Source organism: Macaca nemestrina, chromosome 12 (genome assembly GCF_043159975.1).
Source record: "Macaca nemestrina isolate mMacNem1 chromosome 12, mMacNem.hap1, whole genome shotgun sequence".
NCBI lineage: Eukaryota > Metazoa > Chordata > Mammalia > Primates > Cercopithecidae > Macaca > Macaca nemestrina.
The window spans coordinates 1913949-1934291 of record NC_092136.1 but is presented as its reverse complement, the minus strand read 5'-3'; the positions used below and the strand labels follow the sequence as shown (position 1 = coordinate 1934291).

At 63.8% G+C, this 20343-nt stretch overlaps 1 protein-coding gene across 1 annotated transcript; it reads left to right on the top strand.

Annotated features, from left to right (window-relative positions):
* Positions 1-1208: 1208 nt before the first annotated feature.
* Positions 1209-4524, top strand: LOC105469831 (uncharacterized PE-PGRS family protein PE_PGRS20). The gene is given in 10 exon segments (XM_071075881.1): positions 1209-1291; positions 1387-1447; positions 2383-2554; positions 2557-2812; positions 2814-3048; positions 3051-3204; positions 3286-3420; positions 3516-3628; positions 3709-3829; positions 3911-4524. Coding segments are annotated over 8 exon segments (1206 nt in total). The 3' UTR covers positions 3626-3628; positions 3709-3829; positions 3911-4524.
* Positions 4525-20343: the final 15819 nt, after the last annotated feature.

Here is a 20343-nt window from a genome sequence, read left to right as displayed (position 1 = left end):
GCAAAATCTTACACTTTCCACATGTATCGCAGAGCACAGATCCGACTCTAAGGACAGCGCCCAAATCCAACTCTTTACTGAACTGACTTCTGCCTCCCCAGAGAACACTCTGAGCTCCTCAGCCCTAAGTGGCCAGACATTAACATGCCCATTCAATGCAGGTTTGAGATGCTAATTCAGGAGCTTAAGATGCTAAAGAGCTGGGAGGGCCACTGCTGCTTTATTCTGGGGTCCAGGATCCTTGTGTTGTCAGAGATAATCCACTAACATGGGTACAGCAGGCACCCTGTGGTTTATGGACTTGGTATGGGGTGGGGACCCTGATGGGGCTAAGATGCTCGATGGCCCGGATGTGCTACTTGCTCAGAGATCATCATGTCCGGGCGGTGGTAGTTGGCGTGTGGAGAGGTGCATTTGCCCACAGGTGTTCCCTGTGCCCGTGCATTGCTGGGAGTGAAATTCCAGGGCAGCACCACCGGATCCTCCCACAACGCCTGGAGCAGGAGCGAGGGGCCTGGGGAGCCGCCTTGCCCGGCACATTTGTATTTCCGGAGTCTCCCTTGGGTCTTGGGTGCTGTCCTCAATGAGCCCATCTCCCAGCAATGGCACAGAATCGGTTGTAGCTATAGAGACAGAAATGGCTGAGAGGCAGCAGTGGTGACTCACATGACAGTATGAAGGTGACCCAAGGCTGGACTCCACTTTTAGCAAAATGTGGGGATCTGCCTTGGTCTCCTAACTTGGGGGTCCACTCATGGGAAAGCCTGAGAATTCTCATGCCGTGAAGCTGGGGTTCACCCACGACAAAGTCCGGTGGTCAGTGCTCAGCAGGCACGCACCCAGCCGTTCCTGGCCGGGCCATAGAAGCAGAGGGTTTGCCGAAGGCGCAGCCAGCCCTTCCACATCCCAGAGGGCCTGCGGGGTGATTGGACCCATGAACTCTGGGTCCCTTGGCCCTGGTGCCCCCCTTCACGGCTTCGACACTCGAGACTCGAGGTGAACCCTATGGACCGCGGGGCCCCAACGACCCTCCCCAGAGGCCAAGGTGGTGACCCGCGGACCCACAGCGGGGTGGCTGGGGGAGTCGAAGCTCTCCAGTCTTCACTCCACTCCCAACCGTGGTGCCCCGCGGGGCCTGGGAGAGTCTGTGAGGCCGCCCACCATTTGTCAGTAGAGTGCGCCCGGGAGCCGAGAGCACGACCGGCAGCATGCCGTCTTCAGACAGGAAAGTGGACGGGAAGGGGACCAGGGTGCCCAGCGGCTGTGGGGACTCTGTCCTGCGGAAGCCGTGGTGACGAGCACAAGCTCGTTCAACTGGATGGGAATCGGCCTGGGGGCTGGCACCGCATCCATCAGGGGGTTTGCGGCACTTCCCTCTGCCCTCAGCACCCCACCCCCACTCTCCAGGAACCACACCCCGTGGACTTCCGGGACCCCTGGAGCAAACGTGAGGTCTGAGCCGTCCGTGGTGGTGGCAGGAAAGGGCTCTGTGTGCCATCCAAGTCCTCAGGGACCCGCAGTCGGCCCCCAGTCATGTGCAAAGTACGTGCAGGGCGCTGGCAGGCAGGGAGCAGCAGGCATGGTGCCCCCTGAGGGAAGATAGCAGTCTGGGAGGGAGAAGTCCTCGACCCTGAGGGAGACGACAGGGGCAATGCCCAGCCCTGTCTCCGGATGCCAAAGGAGGGGTGTGGGGAGGCCGTCTTTGGAGAATTCCAGGATGGGTGCTGGGTGAGAGAGACGTGTGCTGGAACTGTCCAGGGCGGAGGTGGGCCCTGCGGGGGCCCTCGGGAGGGCCCTGCTCTGATTGGCCGGCAGGGCAGGGGCGGGAATTCTGGGCGGGGCCACCCCAGTTAGAAAAAGCCCGGGCTAGGGCCAAGGAGCAGGGTGAGGGAGGGGGTGGGAGGGGTGGGGGGTAACGGGGGAAACTGGGGAAGTGGGGAACCGTGGGGCAACCAGGGGAAGATGGGGTGCTGGAGGAGAGTTTGTGGGAGCCAAGGAGCACCTTGGACATCTGGAGTCTGGCAGGCGTGACGACGGGTGGAGGGGCTAGCTCGGGGCAGGGCTGTGGGGTCTGGGGCCAGTGAGGAGTGTGGAGTAGGCGCCCAGGCATCGTGCAGATGGAGCAACATCAGCTGGGGGCGATGGGCCCGAGCTAGGGCTGGAGAGAAGGGGGAGCCAGACATTCATCCCGGTCACTTTTGGTTACAGGACGTGGCAGCTGGTTGGACAAGGGGAGCTGATGGGCAGGGTTTGATCCCAGGGCCTGGGCAACGGAGGTGTAGCTGGCAGCAGCGGGCAGGTGAGAACCCCATCTGCCGGGCAGGTGAGTCCCTTCCCTCCCCAGGCCTCGCTTCCCCAGCCTTCTGAAAGAAGGAGGTTTAGGGGATCGAGGGCTGGCGGGGAGAAGCAGACACCCTCCCGGCAGAGGGGCAGGATGGGGGCAGGAAAGTTAGAAAAGGTGACATCTTCTCGGGGGGAGCCGAGACTGCGCAAGGCTGGGGGGCTGCGGGCTCATCCCAGGCAGAAAGGGCAAGAGGGCAGGGACGGAGCGCAGGGTGGCCAGCGTAGGGTCCAGCACGTGGGGTGGTACCCCAGGCCCGGGTCAGACAGGGACAAGGCAGGGGACACAAAACAGAGGGGTCCCCAGCTGCCACCTCACCCACCGCAATTCATTTAGTAGCAGGCACAGGGGCAGCTCTGGCAGGGCTTTCTCAGGCCTATGCCGGAGCCTCGAGGGCTGGAGAGCGGGAAGACAGGCAGTGCTCGGGGAGTAGCAGCAGGACGTCACCAGGAGGGCGAAGCGGCCACGGGAGGGGCCCCGGGACATTACGCAGCAAGGAGGCTGCAGGGGCTCGGCCTGCGGGCGCCGTTCCCACGAGGCACTGCGGCCCAGGGTCTGGTGCGGAGAGGGCCCACAGTGGACTTGGTGACACTGTATGCCCTCACCGCTCAGCCCCTGGGGCTGGCTTGGCAGGCAGTACAGCATCCAGGGGAGTCAAGGGCATGGGGCGAGACCAGACTAGGCGAGGCGGGCGGGGCGGAGTGAATGAGAGCTCTCAGGAGGGAGGCTGGCGCAGGCAGGGGTGAGGAGCACAGCAGGCGGCGAGCGGGAGGCACTGGCCTCCAGAGCCCGTGGCCAAGGCGGGCCTCACGGGCGACGACGGAGCCGGGATCGGTGCCTCAGCGTTCGGGCTGGAGACGAGGGTGAGTTTTTTCTCCTCTGCCACCCTGAGCCCCCACCCGCCCCTTCCCACACAACTAACACCTCTCTCGTTCTCCCCACAGCCAGGTCTCCAGTCGGGGTGGACGTGCCCACCAGCTGCCGAAGGCCGGGACGCCAGGTCCGGCGGACTTGCCGAGCGGGACATGACATGGTCCGGTGTGACGGCGAGGACAGAAGGGGCGCGTCCGGCCTTCCTGGTAAGCATGTCTGCCCTCCTTGTGTCAGGACGGGGCCCTGCCCAGACCGCCCGGCCAGGCCACCATCTCACTCCCCCGACCTTTGTCTCCTACAGAACACCCTAGGCTGGTGGGGCTGCGGCAAGAAGCGGGTCTGTTTCTTTACTTCTCCCACGGAGTCGGCACACTACAGCTGCCCTCTGGGCTCCCAGAACCCACAACATGAAAGGTACGGGGCCTCCTGCCACACCTGGGGTGGGGGGCACGTGAGAGGAGCTGAGTGGGACCTCACTCCTTCTCCGTCCGCAGAATGGTGCTACCCAGCTCAAGCCTGGGCCTTTGAATCCGGACACAAAACCCTCTAGTTGGAATCGAACACGCTGCACTTTACAACCACTGCACTACCTGACTCAGGAATCGGCTCCAGAAGGTGAGCACCAGCGCTCCTTCCGGAAGCCTCCAGGCCCCCGAGCACCCTGCCCCCACCCAACCCACGTGTCGCTATTTGCAGGTGAAGCTAGAGGAACAAGACCTCATCAACCCAACACCAAAGACGCCATTGGACCAGCAGCGCCCGCAGCACCCACCCCCCACCAGCGACTCCATCTTCATGGCCACCCCCTGCGGCGGACGGTTGACCACCAGCCACCGCGTCATCCCAGAGCTGAGCTCCTCCAGCGGGATGACCCCGTCCCCACCACCTCCCTCTTCTTCTTCTTCATCCTTCTGTCTCTTTGTTTCTGAGCTTTCCTGTCTTTCCTTTCTCTGAGAGATTCAAAGCCTCCCCAACTCTGTTTCCCCCGTCCCTTCTGAATTTAATTTGCACTAAGTCATTTGCACTGGTTGGAGTTGTGGAGACGGCCTTGAGTCTCGGTGCGAGTGTGCGTGAGTGTGAGCCACCTTGGCAAGTGCCCGCCCAGGACCCGGCCGCCCTTCATCTGGGCTGGGTGACTGGGCGCCGGCTGTGTGCCCGAGGCCTCACTCTGCCCTCGCCTAGTCTGGAAGCTCCAACATCACGGGGCAGCCTTCAAGCATTCCATTACGCCCCATCTCGCCCTGTGCCCCTCCCCACCAGGGCTTCAGCAGGAGCCCTGGACTCATCATCAATAAACACTGTTACAGCAACTTGTCTCAGGGACTCTGGAATCTGGGGCTGTGGGCCTGACGTGGGGGAGGCCAGCCTTGGGCAGAGGGGGGCTGGAGGGAGGGGGAGGGGGAGGAGTCCATGAAAAGGGGATGGGGGTTCCAGGGTGGGGGACTCGGGGATGGGTGCAGCACAGCACACACCAGGGGTGGGGTGAGCAGAGGGTGTGTGGACATCAGGGGCGCAGGGCAGGCGGTCAGCACGCAGTGATGGGGGTGGAGGGGCTGCAGGACCAGGGGCTCCACAGAGTGGGAGGGCCTGGGCTGGCGGAGGGGGCCTGGGTTCTGAGGCAGGGGTCAGGGACCACCAAGGCACCCCCAAACGAGTGCCTCCTGCCACCCCAAAGTCCCATCAGCATGACACCTTGGTGCTGGCCCCATACTCCTGAGGCTCAGACTAGGTGACTGGGAGAGGGCTGGCCATGCCACTCTGGGAGGCCCACAAGGTGCTCTGGGAGACCCCATCCCAAGAGGGACACGAACCCCTTGCCAGTCCCCTTCCTGCTCCCCTGTTGCTGTGGGTGGGAGCCAGGGCCACACCGGAGGGACGGCCCCCACACAAGGAGCCAAGGGGTGGGGGTGGGAGTGGGCAGGTGGCCTTGGGGCGGAGGTCCTAAGGAGGCCAGGGGGCCAGGAGGAAGGCGGAAGGAGTTGAGGGTGGCCACAGAGAGGAGGTGAAGGAGGGGCAGGAGGGCCTAGGGTGAGGGGCTCCCGAGATCTCTCCCTGGGGTCTTGCTGCTGGAGCCCCAAGAACCCTGGCATGCAGGGGTTTGCTTCCCAGGTGCCAAGGCAGCCCACTCACGGGTTTGGGGTCAGCTTCCCCACAGAGGCCAGCGGCCGGCAGCTCCCTCAGCCAGGCCTCCCAGCCCCCAGCCCCTCACTCTGCAGGCGCTGGGAACACAAGGGGCAGCCCCTGGAAATAAGGGTGGGGTCCCGGCCTCCCCATTCCTTCCCTCCTCCCCCCTGCCTTCCACCCCCATTCCCAGTGCACAGAGCTGTCAGGAAAATGCCTCCCCGACTGACAAAGAACAGACAGGAAGGCGGTTAGGGACGCCCCTCCCCTACCGGCCCAGCCGCCCTTGGGGTCTTGGTGTCCAGGGCGGAAGAGCAGGGTGGTTACCCACGCCCCTTGGGTCTGGCCTCCCCTCTGCACCCTCTCTTGCCCCGTCCCCATCCAGCTGTGGGCCCTGGGGTCTGTCAGAGACTGAGGGGTTTCCAGGGACACACTTGTGTGCTAAAACCTGGGCGGATGGTCACCCCCCAGGATGCACGTGGACATCCGGTGAGGGAGTTTCTTGAAGCCTCTGGGATGGTGCCTCTGGGACTGGCCGCCATCTCATGGAGGAGGTCAGAGGTCGCTGGGGCCAGCCCAGGGTGAGGCCGCATTCATCTTCCTGACCCTACAGGCCAATTTGACTTACCCAAGTGGGTTTTGGCCGGCAGGATGAAGTAGCCCATCCATTACATGTCAAGAGTCAGGTCTATAAACGGCCTTTATTATAAACGCCCAACGCTGCAGGAGGTTTACAAAGCGGGGCTCAGGAGATAAAAGCCAGCTTCCCCAGGTGGCGGCTGCAGGGCGCAACAGGCAGCCCCCGGGGTGCCCAGGGTGGCGGGGCAGGGGAACTGTAGGGAGGGGGAGGGGGCGCCCAGAAAACCTCACCTGGGGAACATGGAAGACTTTGCCCGCTTCAAATCCCTGCCTGGGGAAGGGCGCATGGGAATGGGGCCTCAGGCCTTCGTCACCTGCCTCAGCTCCTAGGGGCTGTCTCCTCCTGGTCACTTGGAGAGAACAGGCATGCTGATCACATCCACACCTCTGGGCCCAGGAGTGTATGAATGACACGTTTGCTCTGGAGTTTCCACCTGGGAGCTGTATGGGGACAGGGCTTCTCCTTCTCACACCCGATGGGGAAGGGACACAAGCCTCCTGGTGGCCCCCGCCATCTCCCAGCACTGCCCACGGCTGTATCCACGCTGGCTTCCCCCTGAGAGCAGAACATGTACACAGGCGCAGTGCCTACCTCTGGGCAGCCCATGTTCCTCTGCTCCCTGCAGCAGAACGGGCTTCCTAGGGCAGTTCCCGGGGTGGTGTCCCCACGGCAGCCCCTGAGTGCCAGAGAGGATCTGGGCCACCGGCCCTGAGACAGGGAAGTAGTGAGGGCAGCATTCTGGGGGCTGAACCTCAGAGTGAGGCAGGCAGGCGGGGAGCCACAGGCCTGGGGGCCCCTGCAGCAGGTGGTCAGCCTCGGAGCCTCCTGCCGCGCCCCGGGGCGGGGGCTGGGAGCCCGCCCAAGCCCCTAGCTCTGAACGACCTGCCAGGTTGGAATGTGTGTTTATCTTTGGCCCAACCCGATTTCCTGCTTTTTAGAAAAGGGGCTTAGAGAGGGTTGTTAGACAGGCTCTGGGCGCCCCGACACCCAAAGGCACTTTCAAAATGCCCCTGCACTGACTTCAGTGTGGAGAAGCAAACAGGGGCTGGAATTTCACTCCCGAACCCCAACATGGGGGTGGCGGGGCCGGGGTGGGGGTTGTGGCTGCCTGCGAAGGTGCTGGGCAATCTGGGGAGGGAGGAACTTCCACCATTCGGGGAGACCCCGAGGGTGCCCAGGCTTCTGGCCACGTCCCTGACCCTGTCAGGCGCTGGGGTCTTCACACCTGGACCCTCCACCCACCCAAGTTTCTGTGGCACGTTTAGGTTGAGTGAAGATCAAGTCACCCAGTTAGAGAAGAGGACTCGAGGCGTGTGCTGCTGCTGTGGCCACGCTGGGCCCTCGGTGCACACATCTCCAGGCGAATCCCTGTGGCTCTGAGGGCCGCCGGATGGCCTGTGCAGCCATGCACTTCCGGGGCACGGGACCTCAGCTATCTTGTCACCAAGTGTGTGCATCCACAGCTGTGCGTCTGTGCCTGGGAGTGGGGTCTCCACTTGGCAGGTCTCTGCATGCTGACCAGTTAACCTGCCCGTCCGGGCTGCGGACGGTGTGGGTCCTGTCCGGCCCGGAGACGCTCCGCGGGGCGTGTGTGTGATCGTGGCCCCGTAGTGGGGTGGTGTTCCCTGGAGGGTGGACCCCTGAGCCTGGCTGTGTGTGTCTTGTGCCTTTGTGTGGGTTCGTGTCTTGGCATGAATTCTGTAACCCAGGAGCACGTTTTGAGGCAGGGATTAGGAGCAGCTGGGGCTGGGATGCAGGCAGGGCACTTGGTATACCATTGAATGAAGACAGAAAATCCCAACCCTACGAAGGAAGTAAAGTTCTTTAAACAGGGATGAAGCGATGTTTGGGGTCTGACTATGATGCACCCTGGGAAGTCTCAAAGAAAACAGTTGGGGCCCCAAGGAGGGCAGCCCCCTCTCCCCGACCCTGAGCTCCGGGGAAGATAAATGATTTCCTTCTCTCTAGACATGGTGTGGGATCTGAGCACTCAGAGCTAAGGGCGCAGTGGGTCCGGGCGGGGGCCCTCCTCGGCCCTCCCAACATGGGGGCCAGGAGGTCAGCCCCTCAACCGGACCCCAGCTGGGTCTCAGGGAATGGCGTCCCATAGCGGCCCAGCTTGCTCGTGTTTTCAGGCGTGTGTGCCCGTGTGTGTGTGCATGTGAGATGCCTGACAAGCCCCAGAGAGCCAAAGACCTGAGTGGAGATCCTGTGACTTCCCAAAAGGGGGACTGGAAGGTTCAAGAAGGAGCTGTGGTCAGCCTTGCTCTCCCCTGAGGCTGCAGTAACCACACTAGGCGTAGCCCAGGGCTGCGCCCCATCCCTCCTTCCCTCCTCCGCGCCTCTCCTTTCTCCTTCTCCCCGCTCTGCCCCGCTCCCCAGCCTGCTCCTGGTGACACCGTTGGCCCCTTTCCAGGGCTGAGGGAAGCCAGCGGGGGCCCCTTCCTGGAAGACCACCTGCAGGCCGGCTTGCTGGGAAGGGGCTGCGAGGCGGAGGCTCCCGCCCGCCCTGCAGCCGTTTCCTGGAAGCAGTCGCTGTGGGTATTCTGTTCCTTGTCAGCACTGTGCTTGCAAAGAAAGCAGACACTGTACTCCTTGTCCTTAGGGAGCCCTGCTCCATCACCCAACACCTGGCTGGACACAGGCGGGAGGCCGGGTCCGCGGGGAGCGGCGCAGGGCTGGGGCCGGACCAGTAAACACACACGGGCGCCAGGCGCTGAAGACTCCTCCTCCTCCTGCCCGGTGCCTCTGCTAACAGGCACGTGCCAAGCCCCTAGGCTGGGAGGCCCAGCAGTGGGTGCACAGCAAGCTCCTGGGAAGGGGATGCAGGGCGGACCCCGGGGGAGAAGGGTTGGCAGGGCTGTAGGGGACACTGACCATGGGCCCCACATTGCAGAAACCTGACTGCCTGGCTGGAAGTCGGGGGAGATGCCAAGGCTCTGAGGCCGCAGGAGCAGGGTGCGTGAAGGCTGGCGTGCGGGGAGGCCGCAGAGCAGCATGTACCCCGAAGCCCCGGGGGGAGTGGAGACCAGGCCATGGAATCGAGGAGTAGAAAGGTGGCTTGGAGGCCTCAGAACCGGCTGACCTCCAACAGAGAGAGGGGTCAGCCCTGGGGGAAAGAGTTGCCCAGGGCCCAGCCCTGCCTGGGGGAGCCACGTATCATAGGCAGCCACAGGATATGTAGCCAGCTCTGAGCACACGGACCCATGGGCAGGGCAGGGCAGGGCAGGGGAGACAGATAGGGGAGCAAGGAGCAGAGAGGGGGCCTCAGGCTCTCCCAGGAGGTACATTCTCCCAACAGGAGGAAGAGACGGCCCAGGGGTGACTGTGGAGAGCCATGGTGGCAGCTGGGGTTGTGGCAGATGGAAGAGAGGCTGGCGAGGTGAAGGCTCTAGGGCCCACATGCCTGTGGGAGCGGGCAGGCCCAGGGCTCTCTGCCACTCCCCAGTCCCACTTGGCTCATAGGCTGGGCCCAAGGGTGGGGTGGGATGAGTAGGAGATGGGGCCCGGGGGGAAGCAGGGCCCCAAAGGACATTTAGAAAAACCGGTTTATTACGCAGGCGGCATTTAGAGCATGTAGCGTGCATGGCGGCGGCCCTGGGAGCACAGAGAGGCACATGCAGGGCCCCCGAGGGGCTCCCCATTGGCCGGTAGTGACATCACCCCTGTGTCAACACTGTGATGTCTGTACCTCCGGCCAGCCAGGGTTTATGGAGCGAGACCCAGCCCGGCCTGGGCCCTCACTCCCCAGGCCCACACACTAGCCCACTGTTCAGGGTCTGGGGTGGTGGCACAGCCTGGGGGTCCTGGCACCGCTGCTCCTCTGCCCACCCCAACTTCCCGGCATGGTGGCTGCCCCCTTTGGGCGTCCCCAACCTGCAGGCCTGCCCTCCTCCTCCTCGTCCCTCTAGCGAGAAACTTGGAGGTCCTGGGGCTGGGGCGCTCACAGCCCTGTGGCACAGGTACATGGGGTCAGGGGGCCCAGAATGGCCTCTGGGAAGGGCCTCAGGTGGGCCAGCAGCTCTGGAGGTGCTTCAGGGTCTGTCTGCACAGGGGCTAGCCCCTCCCAGACCTCCCCAGACCAGTACAGGCCTCCCCTCCCTGCCCTGAGCTCCGTCTGGTGCTGCCTGGACTGCACCGTGGGCCACTGGCGAGAGGGCGGACAGGGAAGGGCCACTGTGATGGCTGTTTCTGCCCACCTGGCTGTGTGGGCCTCTCCAAGTAGGGACAACCCTTCTGAGGGCTTGGGGGCATCCTGGGGTTTCCAGGGCCTCCCAGAGCCCTGCGAGCCCCTTGGGGGTCTGGCCTGATGCCCCCCTCCACGTCCAGGGCAGGCAGTGGCCCAGAACCCCAGCTTCCCAGCAGGCCAGTGTGCAGTGGTGACCCAGGAGGGGCCTCACCTCCACTGAGGGGCCACCAACCTCTGCCAGGCCACAGAGACCCCGAGGAGTCTGAAGGTTGGAGACCCGGGGCTGGGACCAGATGGCACTTTCCCACAGAGCCGCCCCCAGGCCCAGCTGGGGACACGTCCCCCTTCTCTCCAGACACACCCTGCCTGCCACCATGGCACATCGGCCTGGTGGGGTCTCTTAAGTGCTTGCCACTCTGAGGTGACTGCCCCTTTCCAAAGAGGTTTCTGAGGCCCAGGTGGGATGTGTCGGCCTGAGCAGGAGGATCTGGGCCCCCCCGGGCGCCGGGGACTGTCTCCTGGGGGAAGGAAGTGCCTGGGAGCATGTGTGCTGACCCGGGACCGTCCAGGGAGGCCCGTCTGTGGGGCAAGCGGGAAGGGAGCTGCTGGAGAGGCTTGGCTGCCCCCGCCCTGCCTCCCATTCCTTAGCTCCATGCCTGTCAACCTCTGTCACCCAGTGAGTGATGTCCAGGGACCCTGGAAAGGTCACAGCATGTTTGAGCGGGGTGAGAGAGAGGGGAAAGGCGGGGGCGGGGAAAAGGACGTGGAGGAAGCTCTAGGCCCCAGGAAGGAGAAAGGGGTCTGGGAGGGAGGGAGCCCCTGGGGCCGCCAGGAGGGTCCCTGCCTGCTGCTCCCACCCGGAACCCTCTTCTTAGCTAGCTCCCACGGCCCCAGCCTTTCTGGCCTGTGCTCCCCTCCCCCATCCCCAGCCCTCCTGTGCAACCAGGCCTTGGACCCAAACCATCCTGTCCCCTCCTCTCCCTCACCCTCCCCATGCCGTGGTCTCCATGGGTCAGAGCTGCAGCCTGGCTCTGCCCTGCCGCGGGTCCCCTCCCCTCATCCCAGGCCTAGAGCCTCCAGTCCCGGTGGCCCCCTGCCCGAGGGTGAACAGCCTCACCCTGGGTCGTGGGACAGAGGGCACGTTCACCAAGAGAGGCTCCCAAGGGACACGTGGCTGTTTGCAGTTCACAGGAAGCATTCGAGATAAGGAGCTTGTTTTCCCAGTGGGCATGGAGCCAGCAGGGGGGCTGTGGGGCAGCCCAGGGTCAAGGCCAGGCTGTGGGGCTGCAGCTGCCTTGGGCCCCACTCCCAGGCCTTTGCTGGAGGTGGGAGGCGGGAGGCGGCAGCTGTACGGCGGCCCCAGGCGAGGCTCTCAGCCCTAGTCGCTCTCAGGGTGGGCAGCCCAAGAGGGTATGGCTGAGCCTCCCACATCTGGGACTCCATCACCCAACAACTTAAGACTGAATTTCAAGTGTTCTGTGACTTGGGCAGACACAGCCCCTGCCCGAAGGGGTTGCCAGCCTAAGACAGTGGGGACAACGTGGGTGGCGGGCGATGGGGGAGACAGACAACAGGACCGAGGGTGTGCAGGACACTCATGTCACTCGTGCACACCAATGGGGGGCATAGGAGGCTGGGGAGCAGATAGACCGGGCTGGGCTGGGCGGGAAGGACAGGCAGATGGGATCCCAAGGACATGGAATTTCAGACCTTCTGCCCCCGCACTCTCTGCTGAGCCTAGGAACCTCTGAGCAGCAGGAAGGCCTTGGGTCTAGAGCCTAGAAATGGACCCCCACCTCCACCTGCCCAGCCTAGGCCCCCGGCATTGAGGGGTGCTCAGAAAAAGCTACCCAGACTTCCTGTGGGAGGAAGCCACTAAGCAGGACGGACACCATCGCCCACTCCACCCAGCCCTGCCCAGCACAGCCCTGCCCAGCCTAGCCTTGCTCTGCCCAGCCCTGCCCAGCCCTGCCCTACCCTGCCCAGTCCAGCCCTGCCCAGTCCAACCCTGCCCTGCCCAGTCGAGCCCTGCCCAGACATGCCCAGCTCTGCCCTGCCCTGCTCGGACCAACTCTGCCCAGCCCTGCCCAGTACAGCCCTGCCCGGCCATGCACAGCCCAGCCCTGCCCTGCCCAGCTCTGCCCAGCTAAGCCCAGCCCTGCCCTGCCCTGCCCAGTTCTGCCCAGCTCAGCCCAGCCCTGCCCTGCCCAGCCCAGCCCTGCCCTGCCCTGCCCTGCCCAGGTCTGCCCAGCCCAGCCCAACATGACTTCTCTGGCTGGAGAGCACAGGCTTGGCCTTAGAAAGAGGCTGGCAAGGAGGGCCGAGGCCACCAGGCCACTGCATGCTCACAGGTCAGACAAGCTCAGAGCCTGCTCCCCTGCCACCCGTCAGAGCTGTCACTGCCAACATGCTGTGGATATACGTGGCTTCAGGGCTGCTGGCTCCAGGCTGCCCCCGCCCCAGCTCCCGAGGCCACCCCTCTTATGCCATGAACCCTGTGCCACACCCACCTCTGAGCTGTCCCCACTCCTGCCTCCTGCACCCCCTTGAGCAGCCCACTGTGTGTTTCACGGGTGTCTCAGCAAGGAAGGGAAGCTCTGCAATCTTGCCAGTCAGGGTGCTGTCGACTGAGTAAATGCCCCTGTGCTGTGCCCGAATGTCCCCATCCTTTTGCAAACGACCGTCGGCCTGCCACCTTCCCGGTGGGTGCCTGCCACTGACCAGGATCCTGCACTCCTATGCGGTGGGAGAGGCAGACCCGGGCTCACCTCAGCCTCCCCACAAGCCAGGGAGAGGGGCTGCCCAATGGCGGGAGGCCCCCATGGGTCCCAAATGGCAGCTGCCCACACTCCTACCCAGGGACTTTGTCTGTGACGAACAATAAGGAATAAGGAAGGGAGTGAGAAAGAAGGAAGGAAAGGCGGTGGGAGGCGTTGCGGGTGGGGGAGGATGTTTGGAAAGTTCCAGAAAAGAGTCACTTCACCAGAAAGGCCAGAAGCTCCCCGCACCCCCCAGCGCCTGCTCGGCTCCGAGGTGATGGGAGCGTCGAGGCGGGCGTGGGTGCCAGCTGTTCTGCGTGGGTCTGTTTCCTTCAGCTCCTTTCTGGGCCTCGCCCTCCTCTTCCCGCCACACATACACTTTTTTCCTTTTTAAATTGTTTTATTTGGGGCCAGGTGAGGCGGCTCACACCTGTAATCTCAGTATTTTGGGAGGCCAAGGTGGGCAGACAGCTTGAGTCCAGGAGTTGGAGACCAGCCTGAGCAACACAGTGAGACCCCATCTCTACCAAAAACCAGTCAGGCGCGGCGGCAGGCACCTGCATCCCCAGTTCTGTGGGAGGCTGAGGCGAGAGGATCGTGCGAGCCCAGGGCGTTGAGGCTGTAGCAAGCCATGATCGCACCACTGCACTCCAGCCTGGGCAAGAGAGTGACACCCTGTCTCAAAAAAAAAAAAAAAGTAGAAAAATTTATTTTTAAAAATCGATTTAACACTTGAATGCTACAATTGTCCAAGGAGGAGCAGAGAGCCTGTGTCAGACAGCCTGAAGCCTGATTGTCTGCGATCAATGGCCCTGCTGCCAGCTGTGTGTGGCAGTTTGGCCTGGCCTGATGCCACTGTCCTTCTTGGCACCAGCTCACAGTCCATGCCCATAACAGATATGGAGCACCCAAGGAAGGGCAGACCCAGTCCCCACCTGCCCTGGGTCTGAAGATCTCCCAGGAGGTGCCATGGGGTGCCTTGGGCGGGAGGGGCTGGCCGATAGCCTTGAGGAAGTGGCACGGATATGCAGAGAAGGGCATGTCCCAAACTCGGGGGCACTGTGGCCTCCAGCTGCCAGGAGACAGGTGTGCTCTGACCACCAGAACTGCAGGGCCGGACTAGGGGAGACGTCCCTGCGCAAGTGCACATTTGCCTGATGGCGACTGCTCTCGGGTTCGCGGGTTCCAGGCTCTGCCCCGGTGCTTCATGCAAACGGGTCCCATTCTACAGATGAGAAAACTGAGGCACAGGGTGATTACGGCTGTCCCTGAGCTCCTGCAGCCAGGAAGGTGACACACCAGGATATGCTCCCAGGCTGCCCGCTGGGCTCGGTAACATAGTCTCAACTGCCCCGTGACACTGTGTGTGTCTGTGCTTGTGGGGAAGGCGACCAGAGGCCCCCTTTCCTCCACGCGGTGAGCCTACCAGCAGGGAGACAGTCCTCAGGTGTGAGGATGAGCCTCGTGGTAGGCACAGAGAAACAGGAGGAACTTTCTAGAAGGTGAAGGCTCCCATGGCTGGGACTCTTGGAGAAGGTCAGATCTCTGTCCACTCCTGCCCACTCCCCAGCACAGACAGAGCGAGCAGGACAGAGGGTTCAAAGTCCCAGGATACTGCAGAGCTCAAAGGAGGGCAGAGAGCACCGCCCCGCCTGGGCGCCGGGGGAAGGTGGGTGGGGTGCTCAGGGGCCCCTGGCGGTCCTGAAAGTTGCCTCAGAGAGGCGTGGGCTTCTCCTCCCTCCCACACACAGTGTCTCTGAGGATGAACTGCCGTGTGCCCCGCGGGGATGCCGCGTCCTGCCGTGTGCCCCGCGGGGATGCCGCGTCCTGCCGTGTGCCCCGCGGGGATGCCGTGTCCTGGCCCTCGCTGGGCACCTCTGGGACGAGGTCAGCTGAGCCTGCCGTCCTGACTCAGAAACACCATCTAACTCTCTAAGTCCCTTCTCAGTGAGACGGGGGGTCTTGCACCCACCTCCCAACCCCCACGCACCTGAGGAGGTCCCCGTTCCCCTACTCTGTGGCTCCACCACGTTCCACGCGTCCTGAGGGACAGAGGGGACTGTGAGATGATCCTCAAGGCTGGTTTTCCTCTTTCACCCAGGACAGGCCCCAGCAAATTCTCACCTCCAGAGGCCAGGTCTGCCCAGAAGGACTTAGGAAATACAGCCCTACTTCCATCCAGCACACCGACCCAAGAAAGTGCCTCAGAGCCCTGGGGCCTGGGGGGCCTGGCCTTGGTCTCAAGGCGTCAGCTCCACCTGGAAAGGAGTGAACTCAAGCCAGGACGCCCCATCTCCACGGCGGAAACGGTGCTGCCGGCTGCTCCCTCCTGGGGACTCTGGGCCTGGAGCTCCTGTGGGAGTTCGGGGGATAGCTGAGTCCCACGGAGGTGCCCCTCTCCTCCCCGCCCAGTGGAGCTTGGGGTGGGGGCAGGCGAAGACAGGGCAGGAAGCATGGGGCATTCCCCCTCCCCACAGCACTGAGAAACCAGGGGAGCATCCAGAAAATGGCGCCCACAGGCACCAGCTTCAGGTGACCCTAGCCCAGCCAAAGACCCAGGGCCAGTGTGTGCCACAAAGCCCATGCCTGCTTTGCTGCTTTGCCTGCTCCCTCCTGCCTGGGACCACCGTGGCGAGGGGAAGGGAGAGTGGTGGCCCTCTCCTGACTCCTGAGGCCTGTGGTCCAAGCTCCCAGCCCTCAGGCAGGCCAGGGTCTAGACGCTGCTTCCCCAGACACATCCCCCAGTCCCAGCCCACAGGCTTCCTGCAGGATCCCTTGGTGCACCTGGGGGCAAAGCACAGTGAGCAGGAGTGCAAAGAAGCTTCGTCAGGAGGGCAGTCCCTACCACCCTTGGACCCCCGGGTGGTCCCTGGGGTCCTGGGATGGACCCTGGGAGGGACGGTGCAGGGGCTGCTTTTTGCTCCAAGAGGACAAAGTGCCACATTGCCTCCGCAGAGGGCTGCCCAGCTGGGAGGACCCACAGTGCAAGGCCGCACAACCCCCCAGGAAGCCTCAGAGCCCTCAGGTTCCAAGCCGAGGCTGTGGGCGGGAACCCCCGTGCGAGCCCTCTGGAAGAAAAACCTCACAGCTCCGGCGGAGGAGGGCCCCACCCGCTCCCAGAGCCCAGCGTGTAAGGGAGGGGTGGTGCCCACATGAGGCCCAGGGAAGGGTTGCGGCTGGGACGCCCCCTCACCGCCCCCAGATATCCCAGGCAGCCCTTCCCTCCACAGAGAGACCCACTGGGCCTGACCCTGCCCTGGGCACAGGGTTGAGCCAGGGACGGCCCGTGGGAGAAAGACGGCTTCAGGGGCCACTGGCCGGGCCAGGCGGGTCCTTCCCCAGTTCTGGGTGGCAAATGGGGTGAGGCCAGAGCCTTCTGGCCAGGGAAGACATTGGCCTGACTGGCACGGGCAGCAAAGGAGGGTCAGAGGCCACTCTGGCCTGGAAGAGTCTCCAGCCACCTGGACGGGGGTGGCCAGGCCTGGTCCCTGCCCCCACTCTCCCAGGGGTCGGGGCAGCCGGGCAGAGCCAGTAAGTGTTTGTTTTCAGATGACATTTGTAAAGAAAAACAGCCCTCCCACTCTGCTTGACCCGGTGTCTGGAATGTGGGGAGGCAAACAGCTGTACCCTTCCCAGACCCTGCACAGCCCCTGGTGGGGGCAGGGCCCTGGTGGGGGCAGGGCCCGGAGGTGCAGCCTGGGGAGGCACCGGCCATCGTGGTCAGGGCGCGGCAGCCAGGCTCTGGGCTCTGTTCCGGGCCTCACTGTGTCCCCGGTGGGGTGCCGCCACCTCCCCCCGAGCCAGGGCCCCGCCGGTCAGACACCCGCAGGGACAGCTTGTCTTGGCTAGCTGGCTACAGCACCTCGCTGGAGTCCAGCAGACACACGCTCCCGTGCGCACGCCGCGCCCCAGGCCAGCCCTCACGCCACTGCCCCTGTCAGACCCCTGCCTGCGGTGGGCTGCTGTCTGCCTTGGCCTGCCCCAGCTCTCTCCGCGCCCTTGCCTCCAGGGAGTCCCCCTGGAGGACTCCAGCCACCCAAGCTCAGCAGGGCCAGCCCAAGCCCCTGCCCCACCCGGCCTGTGTGAAGGGTCCTCAGTCCCCTGATCCCCCAGACCCTCCAGGCTGGGTCCCTGGGGCTGGGGGAAAGCCGGCTCCAAGGTCCCTGGCCTGGATGATTTCCGGGAGGCCCGTCCCCTGCCACGTGCCTGGTGACCCTTGCTCCTGCCTGGCTGCCCGTGGTCCTCTGTGCGACCCCCACCCCCAGCCCAGGAACTGGACAGGAGACTCTGAATGGACGACAGCAGAGCCATCCGAGGGCTGCCCCTGACCCTGGCCCTGACCCTGCCCTGGAGCCTGGTTTCCAAATCTTGCCTCATGCTTTCACCAGACCCCCTTGGCCCCTTCCCCTGACCCTGGAATGCCCCTGGGGCTCCCTGGAAACAGCCCCTCCTTTGCTTACTATTGGGTGCCAGACCTCACCAGCACCGACCGCCTGAAGGTGTGGGGACATCCCCCCATTCCCTCTCCTGGGGGTCCCATCGTCAGTTCCCCGTGGGCAGGATATCAGAAGAGTTCTCTGCACAGGTCCTCCGCCCCTTCAGGCACGGGAGAGGGCGGCTCAGGGACCGGCGGCAGATGTCGGTGCCTGCCCCTGCAGCGGGGTGCCCCGTGCTGAGACAGTGCGCACGGGGGACACTCCGGGCCTCGGTCCACTGTCCATGTGGCAAATGAGGTGCTCTGCGGGGCTTCTAAACTCTTCACCCTGGCCTCCCCATGGGTCCCTTCCCTTCCCCTTGGGGGCCCTGGCCCCAGGTCCCCAAGGCCTGGACCTGCCTCTGCCACCCTCAGAGCAAGGATGCACTGCAGAGGGAAAGGGGCTGCGACTCGGCCCCAGAGCTCCGGCTTCCCGTCTCCCAGCCCACAAAGCACTAAAGTCCGTAGGTCCTGGGACATCAAAGGCCCAGGAAGCTCCTTGTGCTGAGTTAAGCGTAGTGGGGCAGACGCATGTAGCTGGCATTTCCCACATTTACAGCTGCTCTGCTACGGGCTGGGAATCGGCTTCCCCTGCACCCCGGTCATCCTTTGTCCAGAGGGACCCGTGGGAAGGCCAGGGTGAAGAGTTTAGAAGCCCCGCAGAGCACCTCATTTGCCACAGGGAGGGTGGACCGAGGCCCGGAGTGTCCCCTGTGCATGCTGTCTCAGCACGGGGCACCCCGCTGCAGGGGCAGGCACCGACATCTGCCGCTGGTCCCTGAGCCGCCCTCCCCTGTGCCTGAAGGCCCAGTACTTCGAGGGCTGCCTGGGCTGAGGACCTTCGCAGAGAACTCTTCTACACCCCACGGAGGAGGTTGAGGGGTAGAGGCAGCTGCGGGAGCCCCAGGGCCACCAAACAGGCACGCCTGCCCCTCTCCTCGGTGGGTGCAGAAAGCTCTTAAATGGTGGAAAAGCAAGGCATGGCCGCCTTTCACAGGCACTGCTCAGAAGGTTCCAGAAGGAGACAATGGCATGGAGGGAGCAGGGCCCAGGCTGGTGGGGGCGCAGGGATGAGGCCAGTGAAGGCCACGGGTCGGGGGGGCGGTGCTCAGAAGCCAACGACCCCATCCTTATCGCCTGTGTCTCTCTGCACACAGCGTCTCGTCTGCAAAGTTAGCTGAGCAAACGCCAGGAGCCAAGGGTCGAGGCAACGCCATCCGTGGGGCCACTCCACACCCCCTCTGCTGGCCCCACCAAGACCTGCTTTCTTGGTTGAAATCCAACTCACAGTCTGCCCCCGGGGGCCCAGCAGCCCTGCCCACTGGAACAGCTGCACCCACAGTGCCCAGCTTCCCAGGACGACAGGGGCTGGGTGAGCCTTCCTGTCCCCACTGGAGCATGGCTGGAGTGATTTTCTGCTTCTGCTGCAGACCATCCCGGGCCTGGTGGGAGCAGCTGTAATCACATTATCCCATTATGCCTCCACCGGGCACTGGGATGGGGACAGGGCTGCAGGATACGACTCCATTTACCTATCGCCAGTGGAGCCCTGGGGGCTCTCCTAGGTCCATGGGGAGGGGTGGCCATCTCTTTAGGCCCAGGGACCCCAGGACAGAGGTAGAAAAGCACAGGAGAATTAAAGAGTTAAGGCCAGAAGGGGCCAGTCCGGCCAAGTGGAGCAAAGCTGTCCACCGGTGGCCAGGGCATGACTGAGGGGCTGTGTGGGGAACAGAGGAGGCGCCTTGAGCCCCCCGGCCGCTCCGAGCAGCTGCTGATCTTACCCAGGCCCATGCCTGTGATGAGCTGTGTGACTACCTCCAAGATCAGTCGGGAGGCTCGGCCCGGGGGCCTGCGCAGCGGTCGGGAGGCTCGGCCCGGGGGCCTGCGCAGCGGTCGGGAGGCTTGGCCCGGGGGCCTGCGCAGTGGTCGGGAGGCTCGGCCCAGGGACCATGCAGACCTAACAGCTCCAGCCCCGAGGCAGGGCAGTTGTGCTCCAGAGGGCTCCCACGGCCACGCTGTTCCTCCCAGGTGGACACCCTCGTGGCACGTACATCCCTGCTCTCAGCCCTCTCCTTCACTGGATGGAGAGACTCAGGACCCCCAGAGGTGGGTAGCGGGCAGAGGAGGTGGAGCTGGTCTGAGATGCAAGAGGTGGCCCATGGATTCTAGGAGCAACCGGCGACTTCCGAGGTCCCCCACCCACTCAACACACATTCCCAAACCCCATTTTACAGATGAGGATGAGAGGCCCAGCACAGGGGCCCATGTCTCTGTCACCAGGCAAGGTCGGGGGGATCTAGGGCCAGAATCTGGCTTCCCGCTCCGGCCGGGGGTCAGAGGTCTCCGGTTGGCAGCCGAGGCCAGCGGGACACAGGCTGAGGGATGGGGACAGCTGCTTTCTCGGCACAGACAAGGCTCCCCTCCTCATGCTGCAGACCCCGGCTGCCCCATCAGTCACGGCCCACCCAGGACCGTGCAATCATCCCCCACTTCTCCTAATCCTCCTGCCAGCTTCTTCCCAAGAGTCCAAGCAGTTGGATGCATTTTCTAAATTCTCAGGCCACTGCTGTTTCCTCCTCAAATTCCTTGCCCCCCACCCGCGGCCCCCTCCCAGCCATGGGAAAGGACTGCTGCGGCCTCCCCACAGGCCCATGCACGGGCGGGGCTGCGTCCAGGCAGCTGTGAGGTACTGGGACCCAGGGGTAAGAGCCCCGATTACAGAGGCGTCATGGGAAAGCGGCGAGGGGAGGCCACCCAGAGCCCCCACCACAGCCCCACTCCACGCCCTCCCTGGATCTCTGGCCCTGGAGAGAATCAGATGGGACCCCCAGCAGCAGTCACTTGAGCCCCCCTGCCACTGGCTCTGCTGAGGATGCCCATTGGGCCATGCTGTGGCCACCTGGCTTGGAATGTGGGCACCAAGGTATCGGCCCAGATTCCTACCCA